Source organism: Halichoeres trimaculatus, unplaced genomic scaffold, assembly GCF_033239565.1.
Source record: "Halichoeres trimaculatus isolate MK-OKI-2021-1 unplaced genomic scaffold, fHalTri1.1 fHalTri1_scaffold_2, whole genome shotgun sequence".
NCBI classification, from domain to species: Eukaryota; Metazoa; Chordata; class Actinopteri; order Labriformes; family Labridae; genus Halichoeres; species Halichoeres trimaculatus.
This window is the reverse complement of record NW_027437180.1, coordinates 8304567-8331324: the sequence shown is the minus strand read 5'-3', so window position 1 is coordinate 8331324 and position 26758 is coordinate 8304567. Positions and strand designations below refer to the sequence as shown.

At 40.6% G+C, this 26758-nt stretch overlaps 1 protein-coding gene across 1 annotated transcript in view; it reads left to right on the top strand.

The window, feature by feature from the left end:
* Positions 1-26758, top strand: part of LOC141808180 (sodium/potassium/calcium exchanger 3-like) — a 107017-nt gene that overhangs the window by 7372 nt on the left and 72887 nt on the right. Inside the window, exon 2 of the mRNA XM_074694606.1 lies at positions 1975-2103. Within this exon, the coding sequence (XP_074550707.1) occupies positions 1975-2103 (129 nt within the window). The remainder of the gene's footprint in view (positions 1-1974; positions 2104-26758) is intronic.

Genomic DNA, 26758 nt, shown 5'->3' with positions numbered 1-26758 from the left:
GTGTTTATGTTATGATAAAAATAATTTTTTTTAAATAATAAAATCTCAAAGATTTTCAATTTAACAAGTTTTTCAAATTATTTCTCAATATGTAACCTTGCAATGCTGTGCAAAGGTTTTGCTAGGTTTACAGCCTAGGGGGTGATGTTATGAGTGGGGGGATGGGGGGTTCGTAGCAAAGAGGAGTGGGATTTTTCTGTAAAGATGCCGACACTGTTGCTGTTTACTGTTTTATATAGTCTATAGTATGTGCCGTTTAAACAGTAAGCCGGCGTTTTCAGTGGAAACGTTGAGGTCAAGCTCCGTGCGAGTGCATACAACAGTCCAACAGTACCGTTGCTATGACTGCCACAGACTACCATGTTGTGATTACAGTTGAATATGCTGTATCTGCTGACTGTCGTTATACAAAATGTGCATCTGTTGATCCGCTTCTGCACTTAGTTTTTACCGTATCACCAGATGATCGGCTCAACTCTCCCAAAAGCGGCTTCTGGACAAGACAGTTGTAGCACCACCTACAGGCCTGGCATGCGTACTACAGCGCTTTTAGTCCCTCAGCGTTTCTGTTTAAACACATTTTTTTCCCCTGCGTTTCAGCTTTTTTAGATGAAACGTTGCTGTGTAAAGAGAGCCTGAGTGTTGCATCTTCACAGGGAAGGTGCTGGGAGATGTTTCTTGTGGTGGTTTTCCTGCTCTCTGTACCGTTTCTGCTACATGAAGTGTACTTGTCTGTGTGCGTGTGAAAGTGCACTTGTGTTCCTGTGTTTGTGAACGCGATGAGGTGGAACTTAGCTGTGTGTGAAACAGCGGGAAGGGAAATGTGAATGCGACGCTGTACAAACGACACCTGGTTAGGTAGGGGAAACACTGCTGTGTTTATGTCCAGCATGGACCTTATCTTCCATTTTCTCACAGTCACAGGGATACTTTTGGGTATGAAAACATGGTAACAGATGTAATTAGATTGGTACCTACAAGGGTACTTAATTCAGTACCCACCCTTAGCATGTCAGACACATACTAGGCCCAACCTCAGCCTCTTAACAGCTTGTTTCCTACCTAAAGTCGCTACAACTTATCTAAGTCTTATGCTGTCATCTTTAGAGAAAGGATTTTTGCGAGCTCTGTTTCCAAAAGTTGCAGCAGCTCAGCTCTCAGCCTCTCGGTCATGGTGCATGATATTGGGTTTGTAATCCTCAGAAGATTATTTAGCATCTGTAGAAATCTTGCAAACAAGAAAATGCAAAGTTTAAAATAAGCTGGTCACCTGGGAGTAAGCTAGCAGCTGCTTTGAATTTAGCCCCCTCTGATCCCCTGATTCCACCAGGATTGCTTAAGAGACATCTCCCAATGATGAAAAAACATCTTTTTACCAGGTTGGTGTGGTTTTGGAGGGGTGCTGACCTCTGTGGATAAGTCAGCTCATATATTAAGAACATATGAGGGAGATGTTGACTTGTAAAGTTACCAGAAAGTACAGGTTGGAGTGAAGAGGAAAAATGTGTCAGAGAGAGTTCATGATATTTGGGAACAGCTCTGCTCGTTAGACTTTTGTCTGTGATCGTTGTTGTTGAAGCAGACAGTCACAGGTGACACAGAACTATTTCCAGGAGGAGAGACAAGAGGCACACATCATGTTATCAGCATCCCTGTGCTGCTTATATAAGGCACACTGCTTCAGTTGTCTCCTTAGTTATGAGTAAACAGACTTAAAATGACTTCCAGCTGCATAAAACATGAGCAAAATGCTGATAATAACCAGCCTCATGAAAGAACAAAACCAAACACAAAGCATGATGGGTCGTAATCACAGTGATTTCCTTTAAACATGGTGATGTGAAGAGTAAAGCTGGAGTGTTAAATCACTGTTTCAAAGGTTTGGGTATGAAAAAGCCTGTCCTTGATGCTGTTGCTGTGCTCCAACGTCCTTGATTCTATTTTAAAGTTTTCTCTGTGACAAATATCTTCCAGGTTTCGACGTCCCGGGCCGTAGCGGCGAGGACCAGGAGAGATGGGGGGGAAGGAGGCTACTGCAGGAAACGGACAACAGCAGCCTGGAGGAAATGGGGAGTGAAGGATCTAAGAACTGCACTGCTCCAGGTAAGACTGAGACGAGATGAAAGAAAGAGGACACCCAAGTGTTCCCCCCCCCTCCTTCTCTCCCTCCAGAGCGTAGAGAAAAAAAGAGAAAAGGCAGGAAACAAATCATCACCCCACACGTTACATCTTTCTACCTCTTCTTGATGTGGGGTAACCCAGTTTTTGAGGTCAGATGAATTCCCTGGAGCCCCCCTATGACGTTCGAGCTGCTTCAGCGGTTTTCGTTCTCCATCACTTCTTTTTTTTTCAGGATCTCTGCAGGTTTCCTTCTCACTCCCTCCTCCTCACCTCGCTTTCCTTCTCCTTGACTCGCTGCAACTCTTTTCATCCGTCCTGTTCCACTCCTCTGTGTTTCCCTCACGTTTTTCCCCATGGTCGCCACATTTCTGGGAAAAAAAAAAAAAGAAATCTCTGTTTCCATGGCGACCTTTCATCTTATCATCAACCAGTAACTTCCGTTTGAGGCACGGAGGATAGTGTGAGGATGCTGGAGGCATTCTGTGCTGCTTCCTCCACCACGTGAGGGTGACCTTTGAATAAACTCGAAAACTTGTGATTATTTTTAGTTTCAGTTAATTACGGGAAGTGTCCAGGGTCCTGTTGATGGTTATTGCAGTTAGAGTAAGACTGACCAATTAGGAAGCAGCTTGAAACAACCCTTAAGAGAGGAGAGGCAGGTGTAACACCATCCGCCATGTTGATATCCCAGCTAACACTGGTGCAATACATCATTCCCCATACACCATGTTTTCCAAAACAACACACTGGGAATAACTGAAGGTATCTAACAACTGTTTATATAATAAGGTGTGTGTAAAACAGTGAATAGGAACACACGAAGCAGGCTTTTACAAATAGTTTATGAGCATATCATCACAGTGTGGGGCTCAAACTACTGAATGTGGATTTGTTGCAATAAGAGAACTGAGTGAAACACAGTGTCAACAACTCTAATGTTGCTGGTCTGCAGACATGTGAGAGCTTAAACAAGACCTGAGCTACCCCATCCCTCTGTGATCTTTCTATCTAGAGGTGTCTTGTGAAAATGTCTGTGTCCGTGTTGCTGGCGGCAGGTATGTGTCGCTTCCGCCCAAAAAAGTGCTCTTGACACTCAGCTGTAGCCTCAAGGTGAGAGTCTCAGCTGGGCATGACGCCTTTAGGCTGTTGACTAACACAGAAACATGCTTGAAACCTGAAAAAACATACCCAGTAGATGCACGATATGGCCCAAATCCAATATCTCAATATTTGTAGGCTATATCTCGATACACGATATATACCTCGATATTCTGATTTCTCCTTTAAATCGCTAAATTAATATTAAATCCAACCCTTTCATGCATAAAATGACATCAGGATTTTGATTCAAGCTGACCTCTCAGTTAGATTTTTACAATTTTAATGCAAAAAGGCGAAATGTCAATCAGGTAGAGTTGAGAAAACCTTTCGTTTTTTTAAACCAAACTGTATGGAGTTGCATATTTTTAGTTCCAGTAAAATAATTCATTCAGATTTAGCCAACTGGCTGATTTTATATTATATTATATTATATTATATTATATTATATTATATTATATTATATATTATATATTATATATTATATTATATTATATTATATTATATTATATTATATTATATTATATTATATTATATTATATTATATTATATTTTATTATATTATATTAATATTACATTGCACTATGAAAATTTGATGAACTGAACTTACAGATAATGTTACTTTCATTTCCTCAAATCAGCTCCCTGGATAGTGTCGGTCATGGTGACTTCTGTCTTTGGTTCTGATGGGTGCGTGGTGCCCCCCTGTGAGAGGAGCACCGGCTGAGCGGTAGAGAGTGAAACTAGCGAAACGCAGAGAGAATAATGTACAGATGTCTGAAAACATTTAGGTCGCTGTTTGTACTCAATGCTTGCGATAAAGTCATTTTATACATCTCACGTGCAAAAACCCGAGATACATTGAGTATATTTGATATATCCCCCAGCCCTACTACTTAGTAACTGAATACAAGGTGGGATAACATGTTGTTTGTTCCATGTGATATAAAATTTAAAACAAAACTGCTCGTTAAAGACACTCAAATAGTTGTTAAAGGGGCTCTGAGGACTTCCAAGGCCATATTATGTTTGGCCTGTCATTCACACAAAACTGGAGTTTTATGTCCCTATAATGATGTTTTCTAAAAACTCCGGCCAGAGTGGAGATTTTGGAAAACTCCAGTTTCATGGTTTCATGTAAACGTTGAGAAACATAGTTTTTGGCTCTTTAAAGTCACAGCTGAATGATGGGGGTTCATTCTGATTGACTGGCACAGGTTTCATGCCTGAAAAACACCGCCATGTTTGGGTTTGGCATGCTTCCAGCTGCACTTATCGGCAGATTTGCCCGGCTAAGTGTGGACGAATTTTATTTTTTGATACGAATTGAATTTTTAAAAAATCATTTACACAATCATTTTGTTCAATTACTCTTTTCTCTTTTTTAAAAGTAATATTATTACTTTACTTTTTACTCCCTGCCAAGAGTGCTTTGTAACACTACTTATCATATTACCTTTCCCTACACACTTGGTGGCAGGTGCATTTTTTTCTGAACGCATCAAAGTTATAGGCCGTATGAAAAACATATCTGGTTCAACTGAGGAAGAGAGACACACTTTTTAAAATCCAGTCATAGTTGATCTAGGCTGAAAGAGCACTAGAACCAGGACACTATTAACATCTGACAACGATGTTGCTGTCATCTGTCCTCTTGATGAAACTATAGTAATGGGCATATTTCCAGCTGCTGAACACGAACGTGTACTGTTCTATTTTTCAAGCTAGCTAGGGTTGCCAGATATGTGTGACAACACTTGAAAAGATGAGCCCATCGGTTAAACTACCTGAGGCAGCTCATAAAAATATGCTAAATTACATAGGAAAACTGCATACCTGGCAACCATGAAGCAGTTACCTTGCCGCTCAGCGCTGAAATTAATCTGCAGATTTTGTTTTTTATATTATTGGTTGGTTAATATCAAAATTAACTGATCTGTTATTTCTTGCTTGAGTAACTGTGATTTTATTACTGGAATTTCAAGAGTAATTTGTTGCACTAGTCTTTACTAGTTAAAGTTAAATTATTACTGCAACCCCCCCTTTTTTTTTTTTTTTGTAGTGTTGTAGTTGTGACCCATGGGAGGCTCTTGCCTTTTTTGCAGTATGTCCAAAAGTGCTGAGCCTGAGCTGGCAAAAAGTTATCATGTTTAAGGCTCAGCAATCGTCACCTTTTTGGGCTTATTACATTTTTTTATTCACATTTTGGGTCGTTGTTACAGTTCAGGCTCTAACAAAGTGAGGTAGGCCAGATTGAAGCCTCAGTGTAAATATTATTTACAGTGAAACTGGTAAATGGACCAGTGCTGGCAAAGCACGTTTCTGGTCCTCCTGACCACTTGAAGCTGTTAACGCTTCTAGTTTCTTCCACCCATCCACACACCACATTCACACACACCAGAGGCTTCTAATGTAGAAACCATCAGTTTAAGCTCACACATTCATATTCATCCACACCAACAGTGGGAACAGTTTAGGGTTCAGTTTTGCCTCGGTTCAGTTTGAGACAACAACTCTACCACTTAGCCTACCATCTGCCCCAAATCTGGGACTCCTCAGAAAGACACAATCAGGTGCTCCTCAGGGGAAAGGGGTTTAAGGCGACTGATGCTGTTCACTCTGCCAAATTTGTCTTTGCTCATGACTGGTTGTGTCTCAAGTTGGTCACTGTACTGTAGATTATGTCAATGGGGTCTGAGAAATGTCAAAAAAGTTGAGGCAAAAGCTCCTCAAAGTCTCTTCAAAGTAACAGTGATAAACTCCAATTGCTTTATTTGAAACCAGAAGAAGAAAAACAAAGACTTCAGTGGTTTTTTAATGATATTCAATCAGTGGATGAATCACTTGCTTTAAGTTGACCTCATGTTGGCCTGCTTTTTGGTGTGATTCGGCCTGCTACTCATCAAATCTTTCATTATACAAACTGACCCTCACATAAATGTTTCTATATTTAGATGTTAATGGAGTGAATTTGATTTTATGATTGAAGAGTAAGAGGCAGGATCCTCGACCCTGCTGCTGATCACGCTGGCGTTTGTCTTTTCACTTCCTCGAGCAGGAGGCATTTGGCCTCTCCCGTGGCGTTCCCTTATGAGCTTATTAAGCATAATAGCCATCATCAATCTCCTTCCTCGCCCTCCCAAGGTCGCCTTAGTCATCTATAAAAGGATCCTAGGTCAAAGTTCAAATTATCCTCTCATCCTGCTTATTATACAGTAGCTGTGCTAAAATTAAAACCTGCACCCTCGGTGGCTTCAGCCCCAGCGTCTCTCCTGAGGACTGAGAGGTTTTTGATGGAAAAAGTCTCGGCTCACGGCGGAGATTTCTGCTGCTGTCCCTGGAATAAGAAAGATAAAACATCCAGGAGATAGTGAGTCATGTTTCAGCTGACCTTTGAGAGGGAGAGGACTCTGCATCTGATGGTGGATGTGTGAAGGCCACATGGCCCGTTCCATGTGAGCAGGTGCATTCTGAAGGTTTTATGGGCTGGATGTTTTTTTTTCCCCATCAAAAATGTTATAAAAGGGCTGTAAAGGACAGCAGACATACTGTGCATCCTGAGAGTGTTCACAGTGCGCACTTTTTCCACATTTTGTTATGTTATGGCCATTTTCAGATCCCTTGAGAGATGTTCTGGCCTCTGGCTGGGTGGCTCAGACACTTTCACAGAGTTTTCCTGAAGCCGCTCCTTTGATATCTTGGCTGTGTGCTTAGAGTGTCCTGCTGAAAGATGAAACGTTGCCCCAGTCTGAGGTCTACAGCGCTCTACAGCAGGTTTTCATCCAGAAAGTCTCTGTACATTGCTGCATTTATCTTTCCCAGTTCCTGCTGCTGAAAAACATCCCCACAGCTTGATGCTGACACCACCATGCTTCACTGTAGGGATGGTATTTTTCAGGTGATGAGCGGTGCCTAATTTCCTCTAAACATGATGCCTGGTGTTCACACCAAAGAGTTCAATCTTTGTCTCATCAGAGCAGAGGATTTTCTTTCTCATGATCTGAGAGTCCTTCAGGGACCATTTGGTCTCCAGGTGGACAGCCATGAGCCTTTTACTAAGGAGTGGCTTATCTCTGACCACTCCATACCTGATTGGCGGATTGCTGCAGAGATGGTTGCTCTTCCGGAAGGTTCTCCTCTCCACAGAGGACTGCGGGATCTTTGACAGAGGGACCATCAGGGTCTTGGTTGCTCAGTTTAGATGGGGGTCCAGCTTTAGCAAGAGTCCTGGTGGTTCTGAACTTCTTCCCTTCACAGATGATGGAGTCCTCTGGGCTCATCGGGACCTTCAAAGCAGCAGAAATGTTTCTGGACCCTTCCACAGATTTGTGCCTGGAGACAATCCTGTCTCTGAGGTCTACAGACAGTTCCTCTAACTTCATGCTTGGTTTGTACTCTGATATGCTCTGTCACCTGTGGGACCTTGTATAGACAGGTGTGTGCCTTTACAAATCAAGTCCAATCAACTGAGTTTACCATGGGTGGACTCCAATTAAGATTTAGGAACAGCTGAAGGATGACCAGTGGAAACAAGATGAACATGAGCTAGATTTAGAGCTTTGTGGCAAAGGCTGTAAATACTAATCTACATGTGATGTCTTAGTTTTTATTTCTAAAAATAAAAAAGTTAAATAACTTTTTCATTATGGAGTGTTGGGGGTAGAATTTTGAGAAAAAAAAATTAATCTATTCCATTTCCATTCTATTTCAACAAGGCTGAAACAAAATATGGAAAAGTGCTGTGATTACATTCTGGATGCACTTGGTTTAGAGTTTTTTAAATTTGATATGAATAAAGAAAACTGTACCAAAATTAAAGACAGCAGAAGCAAGCAAGAGTTGCAGTGCTATAGACACAATTTTAACTTATTTATTTTGGCACATATAATAAGTGATGAGTACTTAAAAATATTTAGTAACACTTAATTAATGGGAACACATGCACTATTAATAAGGTGCTTACTAATATGAATATAGGTAGCACAGTGGGCCTTCATTAGTATGTATTAAGCACTTATTGACACCTTATTCTTCATAGCTTTATTATACCGCTATTTCAATATGAATTAAGATTTTTATTAAATTAACTCCTGATTATCAGTTATTAATTGTGAATAAATGCATTGATGTTTCTGAATAATGATGTCAGTAATTCTTCCTTTATCACTCTGAAATCTTTAAACAAAAAGAAAAAAGAAAGAAAGAAAAACACTCACAGTAAATAAGTAATAGTTAGGAGTTAATACAATGAAAAAAATCTTAATTCACACATAATAGTGGCAGAATAAGGCTATGTAGAATAAGGTGTTAATAAGTGCTTAATAAGTACTAATGAAGGGCTAGAATGCTACTTATAGGCATATTAGTAAGAACCCAATTGATATGTTGGCTAATATAAAGTGATACCAAATATTTTAATACCAGACTAAACCAAGCTTATATTCCAGTGTATTTACTCGAGAGAAATGTTATTATTGAGTTTGACTAAACTTGAATAACTGACTTTGAACCAAAATAAAATAAAAAAAAAACAGCCTTAGGGAAAATCTGTGATCACTGAGGTCAGTGGGGTTCATCCTCTGGAAATCATAAACACTGTTTTTTTTGTCACTTGGCCAATCAGCTTATAGAACCATGTGTGTTACTATAATGTAGCTTGCTTGAGTATCTGTATGGTGCAGATTGTAAAAGTGTGGTTGTGTGTGTTTGTGGGTTCCTGCAGCTTTCCATGCTCAGAGTGCAGGGCACGAGTCTGGCTGATGAGGAAGCATCCCGACATGAGCTCTGTGCTCCAGGAGGAAACAGCACGGCGGAGGCACTCACTGATTGTTGCCTGAAATTATTGTCCTGCTGATCGAAATGAGGGAGACAGGCAGAGACAGAGACAGAGAAAGAAAGAGGGGGGGCTTGTTTGCTAATTTTTCCTCCCAGCCACACATGAAACAAGCCGTCATACCCGTCATTACGTCTCCCTCACTGATTTTAATTGTGAGGACCCTGCTGCTATGAGGGATTTCAGTCACTTGTTTTACCCCCCTTACCCCAACACACACTCACACACACAATTCTAACATCGAGTGGAGAGGAAACACGCACTGTATTAGCTGCTACAAATAATATGTACAATATCATTAGTTTTTTAGAATGAGTTGTTATGATATTTAACACCATTTATCAGGATAATACTAAGAGACTGATGTCAGATCTGAGTTTTGCTCTCCAGATTAAAAACAAACAGAGTTGAGGTGTTAAAATGATTTAGTAAATCAAACAGAGCTGTGATAAGACAGGCTTTTGGGGCCGGTAGCTGAGCTGCAGCCGACAACTGTGACTCAGTTTGAAGTTTTTTATTGAAACCATGAAAAAAAAGAAAAAGAAAAAAAAAAGAGGGATGTCTCGATCAGCATTTTTTGACCCTGATACAATCCAATTTTCTAGGTACTTTATGTCTGCTGATAACAAGTCCCAAACTGATTTCTGGGTTTTCAGAGATAAACTTCACAAAAGAGGAATGCAAGCAAAGCTGCACACTTTTTGTTTTGTGTTTTAACAACAATGAAAGTAAAATATAATAGCTTAAATATGTCTTCACCTTATTATCCAACCCAATCCAACTTGATTTGTTAATCACTTTAAAAACAAACACTGTTAACCTAAGTGCTGTACAGAAAAATAAATAAAATACAGTAAGATACATAGCAGCTAAATTGAGATAGAATTATTTGTATTAGTATTAGTATATATTAATTATTATATTAATAATATTAGTAAATTAATTATATTAATAAAATAAAAAATATTAATTCCATTTAACAGTCCAGCTAGTTTAGGTGTCAAACTCATCTGATCTATTTGTATCAGGCCTCCTGAACTTGAGTGCAAGCAATGCAGCACGTTGACATCCCAGGAAGACCATGAATGTAACTATGAGACACTAATGCCACAATCCCATGTTTTTCTTTTTTCTGGGGGTCAACTTCCTCTTTACATAAATGAAGCTTATGGAGGTGCTAAAAACCACAATTCGTTGAGTATCTACTTAGGGCTGGCTGAAAGACTGGGAACCACATACACACTAAACCTAAAAACTGACTTTTACGGTATTAGAAATATTTCTACCGCTTGGTTAAAAAAATTGGCTTGAGTGTGAATCGCTGATTTCTCTATTGGCACACACTCAAGATATCATCTGTGATACACAGCATATGTCTTGAGTCAAGGGAATACAGCTTTTGCTTTTTGTTTAAAATGTGTCAAGCTGTATGTCCCTGGAGAGTTGCCGTAGGGTGCTGTAAAGCAGCTGTTGTTGCTGTTAAGTGTCTGGTTGTGCACATGTGCTCTGTTATAAAGCTAATTGTGGCTCCTGTTCCACATCAATGTACCAAACCTTATTTTATTCTCTCATCAACTTAGCAGGGTTGGGCGAACTCAGAATGCTCAGTTAAACTGATACATTAGAATAGAATAGAATAGAATAGAATAGAAAATACTTTATTTATCCCAGAGGGGAAATTCAGGAGTCACCGCAGCATTTAAAAAAACAAAAGTAAGAAAGAGTATAGAAAGTGCAAAAAAAGTCCATAAGAAATTAGATGACGACATCCCGTCCACCACTCGTCCACCACTCTCCAGCCCAGCCAGTCTCCACCTTCACAGGGTCCAGGACTGAGCCTCCCCAGAAGTCTGTTCAGTCTCTGTCTCCTGGATCCTGTCTGCTCACAACAGGCGAAGCTCCTCCAATGTGGCGCCGGCGTCCGATGTCAGCTCCGTCAGCCACGTCCGTGAACAGCACGATGCCGCTGGGTTAGCACAGCTAGCTCGTCCATCCCCCGGGGCTAGATCCCACGTTCCCAACAACGATGGATGGAAGGACAGGTCCACGTCGTCACCTCCCAGCTCACATCCGAGAACCAGCACGTCGTCCTCACCTCCTCCTCCTCAGCTTGAGGGAAATCATCAAGCCCTACACTAGTTAGCATTGACATGCTACAGGCTGCTAACAGCTAATTTTGCATGTAAACAATGCAGCCATGGTTACATGAAGGATCTCCAGACAAACACAGGAGAAAAGTAGTAAAAAAATATCGCCGAAGCCACAAAAAGTTTGGTGTCCGTGACCGACAATGAACCATACAAAGTGATGATCCACTCCAAATACAAAGATTACGAAAAAGAGACAAAAAAATTACAAGAAACGGACAAAGACAAGAGAGCTGCTGCAACGGGCAGCTACTTGGGTAGCGCCTAGCATTAGCATTAGCAGCAAAGTGGCTAACTTGAATAATCAGATAAGAAGAGAAGCTAAAATGCTGATCACTGATACCAGGCCTCCTCTGATACTTGAGATCTGGTTGGCGACATCCCAGCTGAGCAGATCATTTAAGTAGTTGTGGAGTGGTTGCAACAGGATTTCTGTGGAGGGGCTGCCAGCTGAGATGCTGCTAACCGGGTTAGCTCAGTTGGAAGGTTCCATGAGATTATTACAAGTATCCCTGGATGTTGAGAAATTTGAGAGAGGTTAAACCTTCATAACTTAAACTTCAAAATATCTTTCCCTACTCACATAAAGTGTAAGAGTTGCGAATAAAAAAAAACAAAAAAAAAATTCCTGTCAAGAAAAGAGTTGAAAGATTCATGTTCTGCAAGTGAGACTTGGAATGCTAATGCAAGTCAAAATATAAGACTGCTTGTTGTGAAAGCATCTTACATGAAGAAACCTTGGTTCAGCCCTTGACTATTTCTTTATCATGGAAATCAAGACCAGTTCGTTCTGGTGACTTTACTCTCTGAAACCTGAAGTGAGGCCGTTGTACTTCTGAAGCTGAGTGAGAAAGAGAAATAGTTTGAAGATGTCTGAGCAATAAAAGATATTTCTTTTTTAAATCTTTTTAGTCTTTCGTTCAAAGAAAAGATTTTTAACTCGCTGCCCTGCGTGTCCACATAAACACGAGCAGCTCCAGCACCACTCTCACTGCAGCTGTATCTTTTCATGTCTTTTCTCACATTTCCAGCCCCAGGTGCACGCAGTGACCCCCGAGCAGCTCTGTGTACAGTAGCATTATGAGACAGATAGCAGTGCGGGTACCCCCGACATGTGACTGCTCTCTGCAGGGGTCTTTCCCCGGAGGCTCCTGCTCCTGCTCTTCCTCCGCCTCCGCTATTAAACATCGTCCCCGCTTCTCTCAGCTCCGCTCCGACGCAACACTCCATTTTAGGAAAGGAGGCTGCGATGACTTAATCAGGGCTTCCCTGTGAGAAATGTGGTGTGCACACACATTTGCGCGGCTGAAAGTTGAAGGAGTAGAGCCTCGTTAGGAATAGTATTGATTAATGTGAGGGTGCCGGCCCTGTTTTCTGCAGCGAGTAGGAGTTTGTTTGCAGCCAGAGAGTATTTGTGTGTTTCTGTTTGGCTCTCTGTACGTGGGCAGCCTCCTGGTTCCCTGGTTCCTCCTCATGTGCCGAAGGCGAGTGAAGCAAGCATTGCAGCAATGCAGCTGATGAATCAATGATATCAGAAAAGACGATGGCAGGCTAATACCTCGACAAGAGAACTCCACTAATCAAATGCAAAAGTGACCCAGGGAGCTCCCATAATGATTTCCTCTGAGAAATCAATCCTGCCGTGTTACAATATTAGCTTTGAGTGGGCCGCCCTGTCAACACAACCACAGCAACTGCATAAACAGTTGCAGATGGTGGCGGAGTTCTTTCATAACTGCCTAACGTGCAGATTGGCAAAGTCATCTTGTTGTGTTATTGCAGAAACAGGAGCTCTGCGCTCAGGGGAATAAGAGCGATCCATCACAGCAATTAGCTGAGCGAGTCAGAGCGTCCCCGCTACATCAGCTCCCGCTGCTTCTCTCCCTGTTTCTCCCCCTTCACTCTTTTTGCCCTTCTTCTTCTTTTGTTTGCTGTTGTTTTTTTTCTTTTATTTCTGCGCTCACTGAATGTCGTGTTTCCTCTCAGTCTCTCTCCTATCTCCTTCCGGAAACGAAGGGTGGTGGGGGGGGGACGCTTCAAACTTCCCCTTCTGAATTATACAGTTCAGGTTGTTTGCCAGCAGCAAAAGTGGCCTGACACACCTTTAAAAGATTCATCTAGCTGGTGTGACTGTGAGCGGTGTTGAAGCTGTTTCCTGGGAGCTGAGAACATCGTCCGTTAATGCCACTTTTACAGAGAGTTAGAGACAACTGCTCACAAGAAAAGAATTTTGTGAGCAGTATTTTCGTGAGCTCAGGAGTAAAACTGTCAACATTTGGAGTCCCATTCTGCAATAAATTTGTTCATTTCACACCACCCATGTTAACACACATCGACACTATTTTCTGCAGAAGGTGAAAGCATTTTGTTTTTAGGGGTTTTCTTTGAGGGGGAGCAGGCCTTTTTCTTTATCTTTCCTCTTTTGTGGTGGCAGGCAGGTGTCAGACAATTTGCAAAAGCTACAACACAACAGAAGTAAAGCCACAATGAAAGTTAAAAAGGTTAATTTGTGAAGTTAGTAAATCATTATCTTTTTTAATTCATCTATGATAAATAAAGTTTCAAAAGGGTCTCGCTTCGTTATATCCTACATAGTACTTACTTATTTTTATTTACTGGAAAAATACGTAATCTTATATTTAGCTTACCTCTGAATCAGTAACATTAGCATTAAAGCTATGTTTGTCATAACTGAAGGTGAAAAAAGAAAACGATCCTTTACTCACTTTCACAACTTTTCTGTGTCTATTAGGAAAACCATCCTCTTCCATGGGGTTGTGGGTTTTGCATACCTATTTTGGCTTTTGTATTCATGTTGTGGGTTTTGCATCTTGTTGTGACTTATGCATTCCTGTTGTGGCTTTTACTTTCATGCTGTTGCTTTTGCATTAGTGTTGTAACTTTTGCATTCTCGTTGTGGCATTTGCATTTATGTTGATGCTTTTGCATTTGTGTTTTGGCTTTTGCATTTCTGTTGTGGCATCTGTATTCTTGTTGTGGATTTTGCTTTCCTGTGACTTTTGCATTAATATTTGGTGGCTTTTGCATCCCTATTGTGGATTTTGCATTTCTGTTTTGGCTTTTGCATTACTGTTGTGGCTTATGGGTACCTGTTTTGGTTTTTGCCTTCCTGCTGTGGCTTTTACTTTCATGTTTTTGCTTTTGCAGTTATGTGTTGTCGCTTTTGTATTCATGTTGTGGCTTTTGCATTCTTGTTTTGGCTTTTGCATTCATGTTGATGCTTTTGCATCTGTGTTTTGGATTTTGCAGTTCTGTTTTGGCTTTTGTATTTCTGTTGTGACATCTGTATTCCTGTTGTGGCTTTTGCTTTCCTGTGGCTTTTGCATTGATGTGTTGTGGCATTTGCATCATGCTGTGACTTTTGCATTCTTGTTGTGGCTTTTGCATTCTTGTTGTGGCTTTTGCATTCTTGTTGTGGCTTTTGCATTAATGTTGTGGCTTTTGAATTCCTGTTGGGGCTTTTGCATGTCTGTTGGTGCTTTTGCAGGCCTGTTTAGGCTTTTGCATTCCTATGTTGTGGCTTTTGCATCCCTGTTGTGGTTTTTGCATTTCTGTTTTGGCTTTTGCATTTATGTTGTGGGTTTTCCATTTGTGGAGTGTCTTTTGCATCCCTTTTTTGTCTTTTACTTTCCTGTAATGGCTTTTAAATACATTTTGTTGCTGTTGCAATTGTGTTGTTGATTTTGCAGATGGGCTGACACCTACTTCCCACTGTGCTCTTTCTTTCTCTTAAAGTTTATGTATCACCGTGCAGCTTTAACCGTACATTCATCAAACAGCTGTGGAGACGGTCTCTGCTGGCAGCTGGGGGACAGGCTGGGTGACTTTGCATGACTAAGCCAGTCGTCACGTCCTGCTGGTGCTGCATGGTGGCGCATTAAAGGTTAAGGTGCAGCCACATGCGATAAGGTGTTTGATGTGCTTTATGGATGAGAATCTTTCAGTCTGTCAGGTTGAATCATTTGAGGAGAAGCTCTCCACACGAAGAAGTCGAGCAGCTGGCAGGCTGTGATGATGATTGACAGAGCCACAGCTCCCAAGTGGTTCGCTCGGCGCTCTGAGAGCTACTGAGAGAGCCACATGTAAACAACCAGACTCTGTTATTGTCCCAGTCAGAGCGAGGGATGTAGAGGAATGATTTTATCACTGGTAAACATATCTTGTGGTAGTTTACCTCTGCTGGTCATGAATTCTACTCCTGACACAGACTCCTTTTTTCCTGATCAGATGATCTGCATTGATTTGGATAATTGGACAAGAAACAGAGAAGAGAGCGCGAGCAAAAGGCCAAGTGCTGGATTTGAACCTTGGCTGCCCCCTTTGAGGACTTTAGCTTCTGTGCATGTGGTGCAAGATTTATCCACCGAGCCAAACTGGCTCCCTCTTCAAATCCATTTTGTTGCAATGATGCATGGGTTATCTGCTAATGCAGACTTTGTTTTAGGGTTTGTTGGTCGACGAGGGTTGGGACAAAATATTATCATAGTGATTTATCATTTTCCACACCTTTTTTCTTTTTCTTTCTAAATTTTGACATTTGCTGGATGCAAAGTATCAGTAAATGCAAATATTAAAGATGACCAACAGGAGTCAGTTTTGTTCGTCTATGACTTCGACCAAATGTTACATCTTCCGACTCTTGTTGGACCCTTGTGTCGTTTCTCCTGGGGGATTGTTGTTGGATTACTTCTCATATGTATCCTTCCTCGTCTAATGATAGTGATTGATTTAGTGACTTAAACACATGATGCATCGAACTAACACAAATTTATTTATAGAGCCCATTTAAAAACAACTGCCGCTCAACACCACAACACCAACAGCAAGATATGAAACATACAAAACCAAGACCATGAGTTATAAATAAAGAAGTGCAGCACTATCAACAAGTTCGAAGCTAAGGAATAAACGTGTTCAAGACATGGTTTAAAAACTGGTAGTGAGCAGGCCAGCCTGACGAACAGTGGTAGTGCATTCCAGTGTTTAGGAGCAGTCACTTCAAAGGCACGATCTTCCCTGTGCTTCAACCGTGATCCTGGGACCAACAAAAGCAACTGGTCAGCAGACTTGAGTGACCTCATGGGGACACGTCTTAAAGAGGTCAGAGAGATATCGTGGAGCTAACCCTTCCACATACATAAGAACATGTGTTTAGATATAGGTTGGACATAGGTCAGATATTAGGACAGATAGGTTAGATATAGGTTGCTAGGCACCACCCTGTTGGCTATGGCTGCCTTTTGCAGTAGCTCTCTCTTCTTTGTTCATTTCTTGTAATTTTTTCATCTCTTTTTCGTAATCTTTGTATTTGGAGTGGATCATTACTTTGTATGACTCATTTGTTGGTCACGACACCAAACCTTTGTAGTTTCAGTGATATTTTTACTACTTTTTCTCCTGTGTTTGTCTGGAGATCCTACATGTAACCATGGCCACATTGTTTACATGTGAACTCAGCTGTTAGCAGCCTGTAGCATGTCAATGCTAACTGGTGTAAGGCCTGATGTTTCCCCACAAGGTGAGGAGAAGAAGGTGAGGACAACGTGCTGGTTCTCAGGTGTGAGCTAAAAAGTGATGACATGGACCTGTCCTTCCATCCATTGTTGCTGGGGACGTAAGATCTATCTCCAATAAGATGGACGAGCTAGCCGTGTTAACCCAGCAACAGAGGGAATACCAGAAGGCAGAGTAGCATCATGCTATTCACAGACATGGCTAACGGAGCTAACATCAGACACCAACCCCACATTGGAGGAGCTTCGCCTGCTGTTAGCAGACAGGATCCAGGAGACAGAGACTGAACAGACTGCTGAAGAAGCTCAGTCCTGGACCCTGTGGAGGTGGAGACTGGCTGAACTGGACAATGATGGACAAGCTGTCAGCATCTATTTTCTTATGGACCTTTTTGCACTTTCTATACACTTTCTTACTTTTGTTTTCTTGATTGCTGCTGTGACTTCAATTTCATGTGCTTGTTACAATGACATTAGAATTTTTTTTCTATTCTATTCTATTCTATTCTATTCTATTCTATTCTATTCTATTCTGTTCTGTTCTATTAAATTCTAAATTCTTTGACCCTTCGCATCTGAAGTGCAAGTGCACTTTGAATGAATGAATAAATTGAAAGAGTTCAGTCAGACTGAGAACAGACGGAGCATTGTCACACGCTGATAACGCGATTGCTATTGGACTTTTGGATAACAAAAGATAACAAGAAACAGACAAAGAAGAGAGCTGCTGCAAAATGCAGCCATAGCCAACAGGGCGGCGCTTAGCAAAACTTTCTTTTTATAGAAAGTGAATGAAAGTGATCCTCAGCTTGAATGAGTTACTGGTACTGATGTCTCTCATCTTCCTCTTGACAAAACTTCACATATACCCTATGTCTATAGGGTTAGGTCCAGATGGTTTGCTGGCCGATCAAACACATTAATATCACAGTCATTCAGTCATTCAACCCGCTAATGCAGACTTTGGCAGTGTGGGCAGGTGTGTATGTGTTGATAAAAGTGAAAACCATGACAAATATCCTTCAAAAGGATCTAGATGAGATACCGTAGGTTTGAGCCATTTGTGATTGAGTTAATTATGGTCAAGTTAACTGTTTATGCCATTAATAATAATAATAAAAAAACTTTCAGGACAGATCATATAATAGTATACTGCAGAGGCACAAAGTTATTAAAAACTAATTTTACTTTGTTTGTGAAACGCTGTAAAAACATCCTGCTGTTTTCCTCAACAGTTCAGAGATTTTGGGAAAAGTTGCTGTCAAAGAAATGTCTCTCCAACAAGAACCAAACAAATTCACTAATTAAAGTTTATAATAAAAACTAGTTTAAAATAGAAATACTGTTGTGAGGCAGTATAAAAAGCTGCAGGATGACAGGGTTGAGGGTCTAATTACTTCCTGCCTTCAGGTGACAGTCTTCAGGCCTGTGGTGCAGCTCTGTGTCACCGCTCGGCACACGTTTGAGGATTTCTGTTCACTCAGCCGGCGTCATGCTGAGGTAATGTGACTGTGGATCCATGCGACTGCTTCAGTCCCTCATAGAAAAATGTTTCTCTTTCATTATTGATGTTCAGATTATGTTCTGTAAGGCACCAGGTAGTTCTTAGGAGGAGTGTTTTAGTGCTGTGTAACCTGCATCTACTGGATTATAAACCCTTTTCTTCTTCCAAGCACAACATTACTGAAGAAGTACCACACGTTCTGTTTTCTGCTCATTCATTTGATCTGAAGCAGCTTCGAGGCCGTTTTTCCACACAGATGAATCACGAGCTGTTGAGCTTCTCTAAATGAACTGAAAACCCTGAAGTTAGCCTGTTCAGAGTGCACTGTGCTCTCTGAGCTGCCATGGTGATGTCCACTGTAGTTAAAAAAGAAGTCATCCAGGGTGTATCACAGCCAGACTTAACCCTGTGAGTCTGGACCTCAGTGCTGATGATCTGATGGGTGTTAGACACTGGAGGTGGAGAGTTCAGAAACCCTCTCCAAAAAGTTGTTGATCAAGAAGTAAAAGGCTTTTCGATTTGATGCCAGGAAACCCTGAACACATGGAGGGGTACTGAAGGTCCTGAGTGAGTCATTAATTAACCGAACAGCTCCTCAGTTCTTTTTTAAAAAGAGACATCCTTGAATCATTTTGTGGATAGAATAGATTTTATTTCTTGTCATTGCTTTATCTTGAATGCCTCTTTGATTTATTAACATCACTTTTCTTTTGTTGTTTCTCAATACTATTTTTTAGCATCTGTGGTTGGGTCAGAATTTTCCTAGAAGATATAACTCCTTTTTTTTGCAAATAGACCAAAAGTCCCACTGATGATAACACTATGAAGGCCAGCAAAGGTTAGCAGTGAGACGCAAGATCTGTCCTTTTTCCGGCTAAAAATGATTTCTGTCATTAATTTTGTTTTTACGGTGGACACTGGAGCCTAACTGTCTGACAGAACAAGGACACCAGAGCTAGGGCTAAATGATTTTGGAAATTATCCAATTGCGAATTTTAGGGACCTATATTGCGATTGCAATTCAGCGTGATTTTTTTTTAAATCTTTGTCATTAATCACTAAACACAAGCATTAAACCATTCTATAGTATGAAAAACACAGCAAAATGATACTGTAAACACATAAAAAATCATTTCCTGTAGGCCAGGCCTACATGTTATGATGAAATGAGAAGAATTGATATATGAATTGATACAAATAACATATCTTTAACTATTAACTAAAAAATCTAAGCAGAATAGTGAGTGATTGATTTAACTTCAAGCCTTGTAGATGTGTAATATTTTTGCCAAAAAAACTAGCATATTGACTTTTGATGGTTTTACGAAGAAGAATGAGTAAAAGTTACTCTATCCCCTCCAGGTCTGTGTACATTAAGCTTTTTTTTTTTAATGCAGGCTTTGCAATTTGAAAACTGCATTCTGTTAAATTGGGATGTCGGTTTCAATTTGATTAATTGTTCAGCCTTAGTCAGGGCAGAGTAGAGCTAAACAGAAGAGTGATGGAGCACAGGCTAAAACACAGGTTAAACTGTTTGTGATAATGTTGATTCCAATCTACAGTCAGCAGTTATTCTGCAGTGGTCTGTTCAAACATGAGAGTCCATCAATAAAATGATGAGTGAGGTTACGTTAGCTCTGATTGGTGAGGTTGGAGTTGGTAGATTCAGGATTCACTAATATTACAGACACGTCTCAGAGCACTGGGCTGTTAGTAACACTAAACAGATAGTCTGCTCAACTTCTGGACACTCAACTACCAACTGAGATTATAAGGTTTGATTGTTGTCAGATTCCGAACAATAGCTCTGTGTAACTACTAATGAATACAATACCTTGTCGCTTTGCATTCTGGGAAAAGTTGCCTTGAACAAAGAAAATTAAAAAGAAAATCTGGGCCTGTACACACTTACAGTCATTAAACAAACTGGACCATTAGTCTTAATGTAGCGTTATGGAATGGCCCAGTTAGCTGTGGCGTTAGCCGCATGGACAACTGCAAATAATCGGTCAGTTAACTAATTACACCATGAAAACAAGGCAGGTGCAGACGGTCATATGTTGGGGAAACCTCCAATAAATATGAATCACACATGCCTGCTGTGCATCAACAGTGACTAACAGGGTGAACAGTAAAGGTGTGACTGAGAGAAGATAAAGAAAAACATTTGTCTGCGTAAGAAACAGAGATTTTATTGCAAGAACATAGAATGAACTAACAGCTGTTGCAAGTCAATTGTCAAAGATAAACATAGAGAAAGGCTAAAGATCTTGAACTGAGTAAATGTGTGTGGTGTTTTAGAGCACTCAGCAGAAAACCTCAGAAATGAAATAAACAATGTAAAAGCTGCTTTGCATATCGAGCACTGCAGCAATGCCCCCATTACTCCATGAATAACTCTACATGCAGTTTGATGAGCCACAACATTTCACAACTCTTATCTTGAATTCAGAATTCAGTCTGAAGTACCGATTCATGTAAAGTCAAAAGGTACCATGTTGTGACTGTGAGGGAGTGGAAGAGTAGGTGATTTTCCATGTCGTGAACACAGCATTACAAGGTTATATATTGAAGAACAAATCCAAAAAAAAAGAAGAAAAAATGTATATTTTTTTGCCACATAATCACAAAAAAGTATCGAAAATTGGTACTGCTGGGTACCGATACCGGTTGCCACGTACCAGGCATTGGTACCCTATCGTTTCAAATGTGAAAGGTACCGATCCCTAGTATAGACCCACCGTTGTCATACTTTTCCAAAGAATTTGTTCGATCCCTAAAAATCTGTTTTCAGCTTGAAACAGCTGAGGTGATTTAATCCTGCCATTAGCGCCTGTAATACCTCCATAACATTTAACACTGTGCTGGAGCGCTAACCCGGCTCATGTGTACTGACAGTTTTTTTTTTTTTTTATTAGTACAAATGGTAATTTTTCCTCTCTAATGGATATGAATTGGGACCCAGCTCTCCAAAACAAATGCACGCCATGTGGAGAGTCGCATCCCAACGACAGTAGCCGATGGCGCTCGGAAACAGTCTTCACAGAGTCTTTAATTAGAAAAGTAGAGGTACTTTCAGAAAAGTCCTGAAACTCCACTGGACCTCCACCATCTTCATCATCATCATCATCATCACCATCATCACCATCGTTTATTTGAATCCTCAGAAAACTCTTTGAAGAAGAACCCTCATTTTGCAGTGGTGCTGAGGTTCAGACAAATCCTCTGACTGTGTCTGGAGTAATTGAGTCTGCTGGACTCACCTGTAGTCTCTTTTTAGGATAATGATCGGATAATGTGTGCAGGTGGTTTAGTGAAGCTGGTTTGTCCTCTGTAACTATAGAGAGGTTTGGGGTGCTGAGGTGGGATGAAAAAAAAACCATAAAACTCTGGTTTCCTAAATATGGATGATGTTCTGAAAGCTGTCCAGCCTGTTGTGCTAAATATCCAGTCCTGAAACAAACTTTTGGTACTGTTCATTGGTTTTCTGGGTTGCAAACAAATGAGGAAAGATCAACATCCACAAGAAATCACAAAACCCTTTTTGGCCAGACATAAAAGCTGGAAGTCAAGGAACGGAAATAGATAAGTCCCATCCCATTTGGTTATTTTTGTTTTCTTATGTAGATGTGGATTATTGCAGCTGATAAGTCTCGTCATATTTTTGGCCTTCGCTGTGGTCATTATGAATCAAGCAGTCAGGAAGAGAGAGATCAAATGGAAATTTGTGCTTGCTTTGATTTCTACCTCAGATTAAAGAGGTTTTCTGTAAATTAGCTGAACTGTTTCTAATCTGTCTGATCAACTGACGGCTCCTGTTTCTATTTTTTTAGCGCAAAATAAGATCCAAGCTGTGATTAATATAAAAAAAACAAAAAACAAAACAAAACAAATGAACAGCTCCTCTCTTTCTGTTTCTTTTTTCTCACTCTCAATCCATCCTCTGTCAGCAGCTGGGCATTCATAAATAATGATTCTATTCTTATGTAAGCGTCCATACACACTTGATGTAAGATTATATGATTTCTCTCAAAGCAGTGAACAAACGTCATGCGTGGATCCCATCAAATTATTCATTCGCCACAAAGAAGAAGAAATGTATCAGCTATAAACACGGAGTCATGAAAAATGAGCCATGTATCATACACCAAACACGCAGAACTTTATCCACTCAGCTCTAAGGTCTGAGACTCATGATATATGTGTATGTTCGTGTGCATATGAGCACGTCTGTGTGCGTTGGTGTGCTGTTGTTTGTTTGGGGGTGAAAAGTGTGTGTGCGTGCTCTGAAGTGTGCAAGGAGGGGAAAAAAAAGAGCGGGAGTCCTTAAATGTCACATTACTCAGCACGGTAACTACGCTCACGACATGCGATGTGTCAGCCCACATCATCATCGCCCACTGAGCATGTGCAGAACAGGCCCCCAGCCCTCCACGTGCGCTCAGAATATGCACGAGATGAACACGGGGATGAGCTCGTACGGAGCCCGAGGGGGGGGGATGCAACTTTAATCACCTTTTTAGTGTTATTTATTTATTTATTTTGTCATGCCGAGCGCCACCTTCCCCCCCTGGTTGTTTTTCTTATTGTCCTCACTGTTTTGCTCTCTGTCTGTTGTCCCGGGCGCCGTCAGAGCATCGACAGCTTCACATGACGTCTGCACCTCCGACGGGCAGCAGTGACTCCTTGTGCAGCGGCCCGGATCAAACGTCTTTATCATCAGTGTGAGGGAGAGTGTCAATGTGAAACCTCACATGAAAACTCTCAGCGCTCCCTCTGCTCTAACTCGCAACCCCTGTCAGGTCAAACTCCCAGAATGCTTTGCTCCTAGCCATATGGTGTAGTGTGCTATTTTTAGACACAATATTTCTCATCGTATTAAAGTAGAAATACTCAATACAACATGCATGTTAGCGGCATAATGCTCTTTTCAGTAGCTGCTGTGAACCCTAAAACTCCAAGATGATCCTTCAGTGACCCAAAAACTTCTTTACTTTTAAAAACGAAGCTGATTGATGGGAAATTTAGATTTAAAAGCATAATTCTATAATTTATTAACCTTTTTGTCTTTCTTTCTTGGCATGGTTTGAGACATATTAAGGTCTTGGAGCTGGGATGTGCGGGTATGAAATATATTTGATGTATCTGCCTTTAGAGTCCCGGGGATAAAAATAGCTGAATGTCTAAAAATAGCCGATCATACATGAGTGTTTTTGTCATGCTTTGAGCAGGCAGACAGTGCAGCCTAAATGTGTAGTGAGACGTAGAGAGACAGCGAGAGGGAACAGGTCAGAGCAAGTCTCTTTCACACAAACACTCCTGAAAATGTGTCTGAGTCTTTAGGAGCTCTGCCTGTAAAATTTTATCCTCAGGAATAGTTTTAATTCAACAATATAAGAAATAAGATACATCTATGACTCATTTCCTCAATCCCAGACAGTCCCAAAGTTCAGACCTGAGCTCCATACAGAGTTCGTTTCATATTATTAACCAATGTGCAGAGAGAAACACACACTAAGTGCTGGAGGTTAGTATTTAAAGTGTTTATCAGACGCTGAATATCAACTGAACAAATCATGCCAGTAAAAAGTTAGCTATAGACCTCTTCAATGTTTATAAACAGTGATGGCTTATTCTGGCACAAAATCCCTGTTGGGTGCAACAGATTGTGGAGTGACGTGAGGTGGTTGACCAATAAAAGTTGAAATTGTATTTAAAAAACCCCTTTTGAAGAATGGTATCCCAGCCACATGTGAAATCAGTTAACAGATGGAAGCCACCAGCCAGTGGACAGATATTTAGCAGAAGATAAACCCAGAAGCCGTGCACTCGATGTTTATGACCCCACTCTCTGTGGATATTTACAGACTGTGAAATATTGCGACACAAAGTTATGAAAATAAACCAGAAACCCTCCTAAACTGAAGACACAGCCCGCTGAGTCTGAGACCTGGGTCATGTTAAATGAGTCAGAAAATGATGATTATCAGGGCTGCTTATTAGCATAATTAAGCATTTGAAACATAAAATCTGTTATCGCCACATGTTTGATTATAACCTCAGCCTAACCCAACATCATAATTAACTACCCAAAGTAAAAACTGGATTGTCAGTAGTTAATATTACTTCTTTGCGTTCAAACCAGATTAACTGATGTAGCTCTCAGCCACAGACGTTGGTGGTGTTTCAGAGTAAAGTGTGACCCTGTTATCAGGTGGCTGTCAGCTGACAATCACATAGACTGTCTTATAAATGGACGTAGATATGGTGACGTCACCTGTCTGTGTCTGAAACAAGGTTTTAAAGCAGATCAGCTGGCGATCTGAGCCTCCGCACTGACAGCTATTGACCCCCCCAACGATTGATCTGCTGAGCTGTGCCTCTGATTGGGTAAACTCATGTTCTTAACATCATTTAAACTGCTGAGTTAGAAAAATATTAAAACCCCCATACAGTGTGTACTATCAGGTAGATTTGTTATTTCGACTGTGGTCATTAATTTGTACCAGGATGTAAAGATTTTTATTTTTGCTGTGAAAATGGAAATTGTTGTCTTCATTTTTTTTATATCTTTTGTCGTAAAGAAGCGGGTTCTGGGACACGAACACAATCAGTGATGAAAGTTTTGGTATGTACATGTCAACAAAAAGCGTTTTGATTGGTCGGATGTGTGCTTGTCACAAGTAAAATTTTGGAAAAATTGACCTTGGTCCGAAAAAATAAAAGCCGCAATTTAGCACAGCAAAATAACGTTGCTGGTATGAAAGCTTGCATTCAAACACAGTAGGTTTGAAAAAATGAATGATGTGCGAAATGTTTGTGCGAAAAATACGAGTGTGGGGTGCAAAGAGCTTCACCCTCAAGTGGACACTCAACAAACTGCAGATTTTAGCAGTTCCACATTTCCAAATATTTTTAGACCAAAGGTTTCTGCTTAAGCAACCAACTTCAACAGTTTAAGGTCGCCAGTTGGCATGGATCTTGTTGCTCTGTAACGGTTGTGATCCTGCCACTTGGATCTAAGGTGAAGTCAAGAAATTGAAATCTCTGATTTTATTCAAGGAAGTTAATAATATTATTACAAGTCTACAAGGCCTGAAGTTTAATCAGTCAGTCAGTATTCTGCTGTAATAGTAATAGTTAAATAAAGATAAGTTATTCGTAGCAATTCATGCATCATTTCATCTCATTTCATCATAACATGTAGGCGTGGCTTACAGGAAAGAATTGTTTATGTGTTGACAGTATGCTTTGTTGTGTTGGTCATACTGTAGAACGGGTGGTTGCTTGTGTTAAGTGAATGATATAAAAGATAAACACCCCCCAAAAATCGCATGCTAAATCGCAATATTGGTCCAAAAAAAATGCAGTGACATTATTTTCCAAAATCATTCAGCCCTAGTTACCTAGCCCTTGAAATCTCCCAAAGTGCTTGTTCACTCCCATCCCTCCCAGTGCGGAGCCTTTACTGTCAGACAAGAGAGACGGGCATTCAATCACCCTAATGCTCAAAGTAATAATCTTTAACTTCTCTGTCTGACCTGGAAAAGGACATCAGTTCAGTCCTTTTGGAATGAAAGTGAAAGTCTTTATCTTTATTAATAAATATCATTATATCTGCCATAAAGTTTAGTCCTGCTGTGAGCAGGGATGTTCAGTGTCACTGCAACCAAACTACTTCTTGACCCAACCAGGTATCACATGGTCAATATTCCTGCCTGTAAAAAAAACATTTCCTTTCACTGTCGACATGAGCTTGTCTATAATCATAATCCTCAGGTCTCTGTGAACAATATGTTGTATTAAGAAAAGAACGGTTTAGATAAATGACCTTTTTTGTAATTTGGGACCATGTCAGTAAAAACTGATTGACTGGGGCAAAAATGGAGGAAGAACACCTTCAGGGTGTTGGAGTGAGCCTCAAATGCTGACTCAGCATTAGGGATGGATAGAAAGTAAGGATTCTCTTTAATCCAATTATTTTTTTATTTCCTTATCAGATCCTGTGTAAGTTCTGCGTGACTGTTTTTATTTTGAGCGTTTTCACATTTGCAGCTCTGCTAAGATTGGGAAGGATACGGTCAGCTATTTTGAGATCCAGCCTCTGATTGGTTGACGGACCAAAAGCAAAGATACAAAGATGGACGCCCTGTGTTCTGTGTGCTATGGTTACTTCCTCGAGTCCTTGGTGTCTGTCAGTGTCTGTTTCTCACATTGTTTTGAAAGGCATGTGAAATAAAGTGGAAGCCATCGACAAAGAAACCTTTAAACTTTGGGCTAATGATGATGTCTCGAGTTAGTTTGAACAAGCTCCCAGATCTACTAGTGGAAATGTTTTAAAAAAAGGATAATGTGTGGGAACCCTGTTAACTCCCAGCTGTAAGGGTTATAAAATATGCTGAATGTACACAGATGAGTTTGTTTGCCCCTGAGCTGAGCGGCTGTTCATCTCACAGCTTTAGAAAAGCCAACATGACTGTGTTTTCTAAATCAGGAGGAGAGTCAGTTTGTTTTTCAGGGC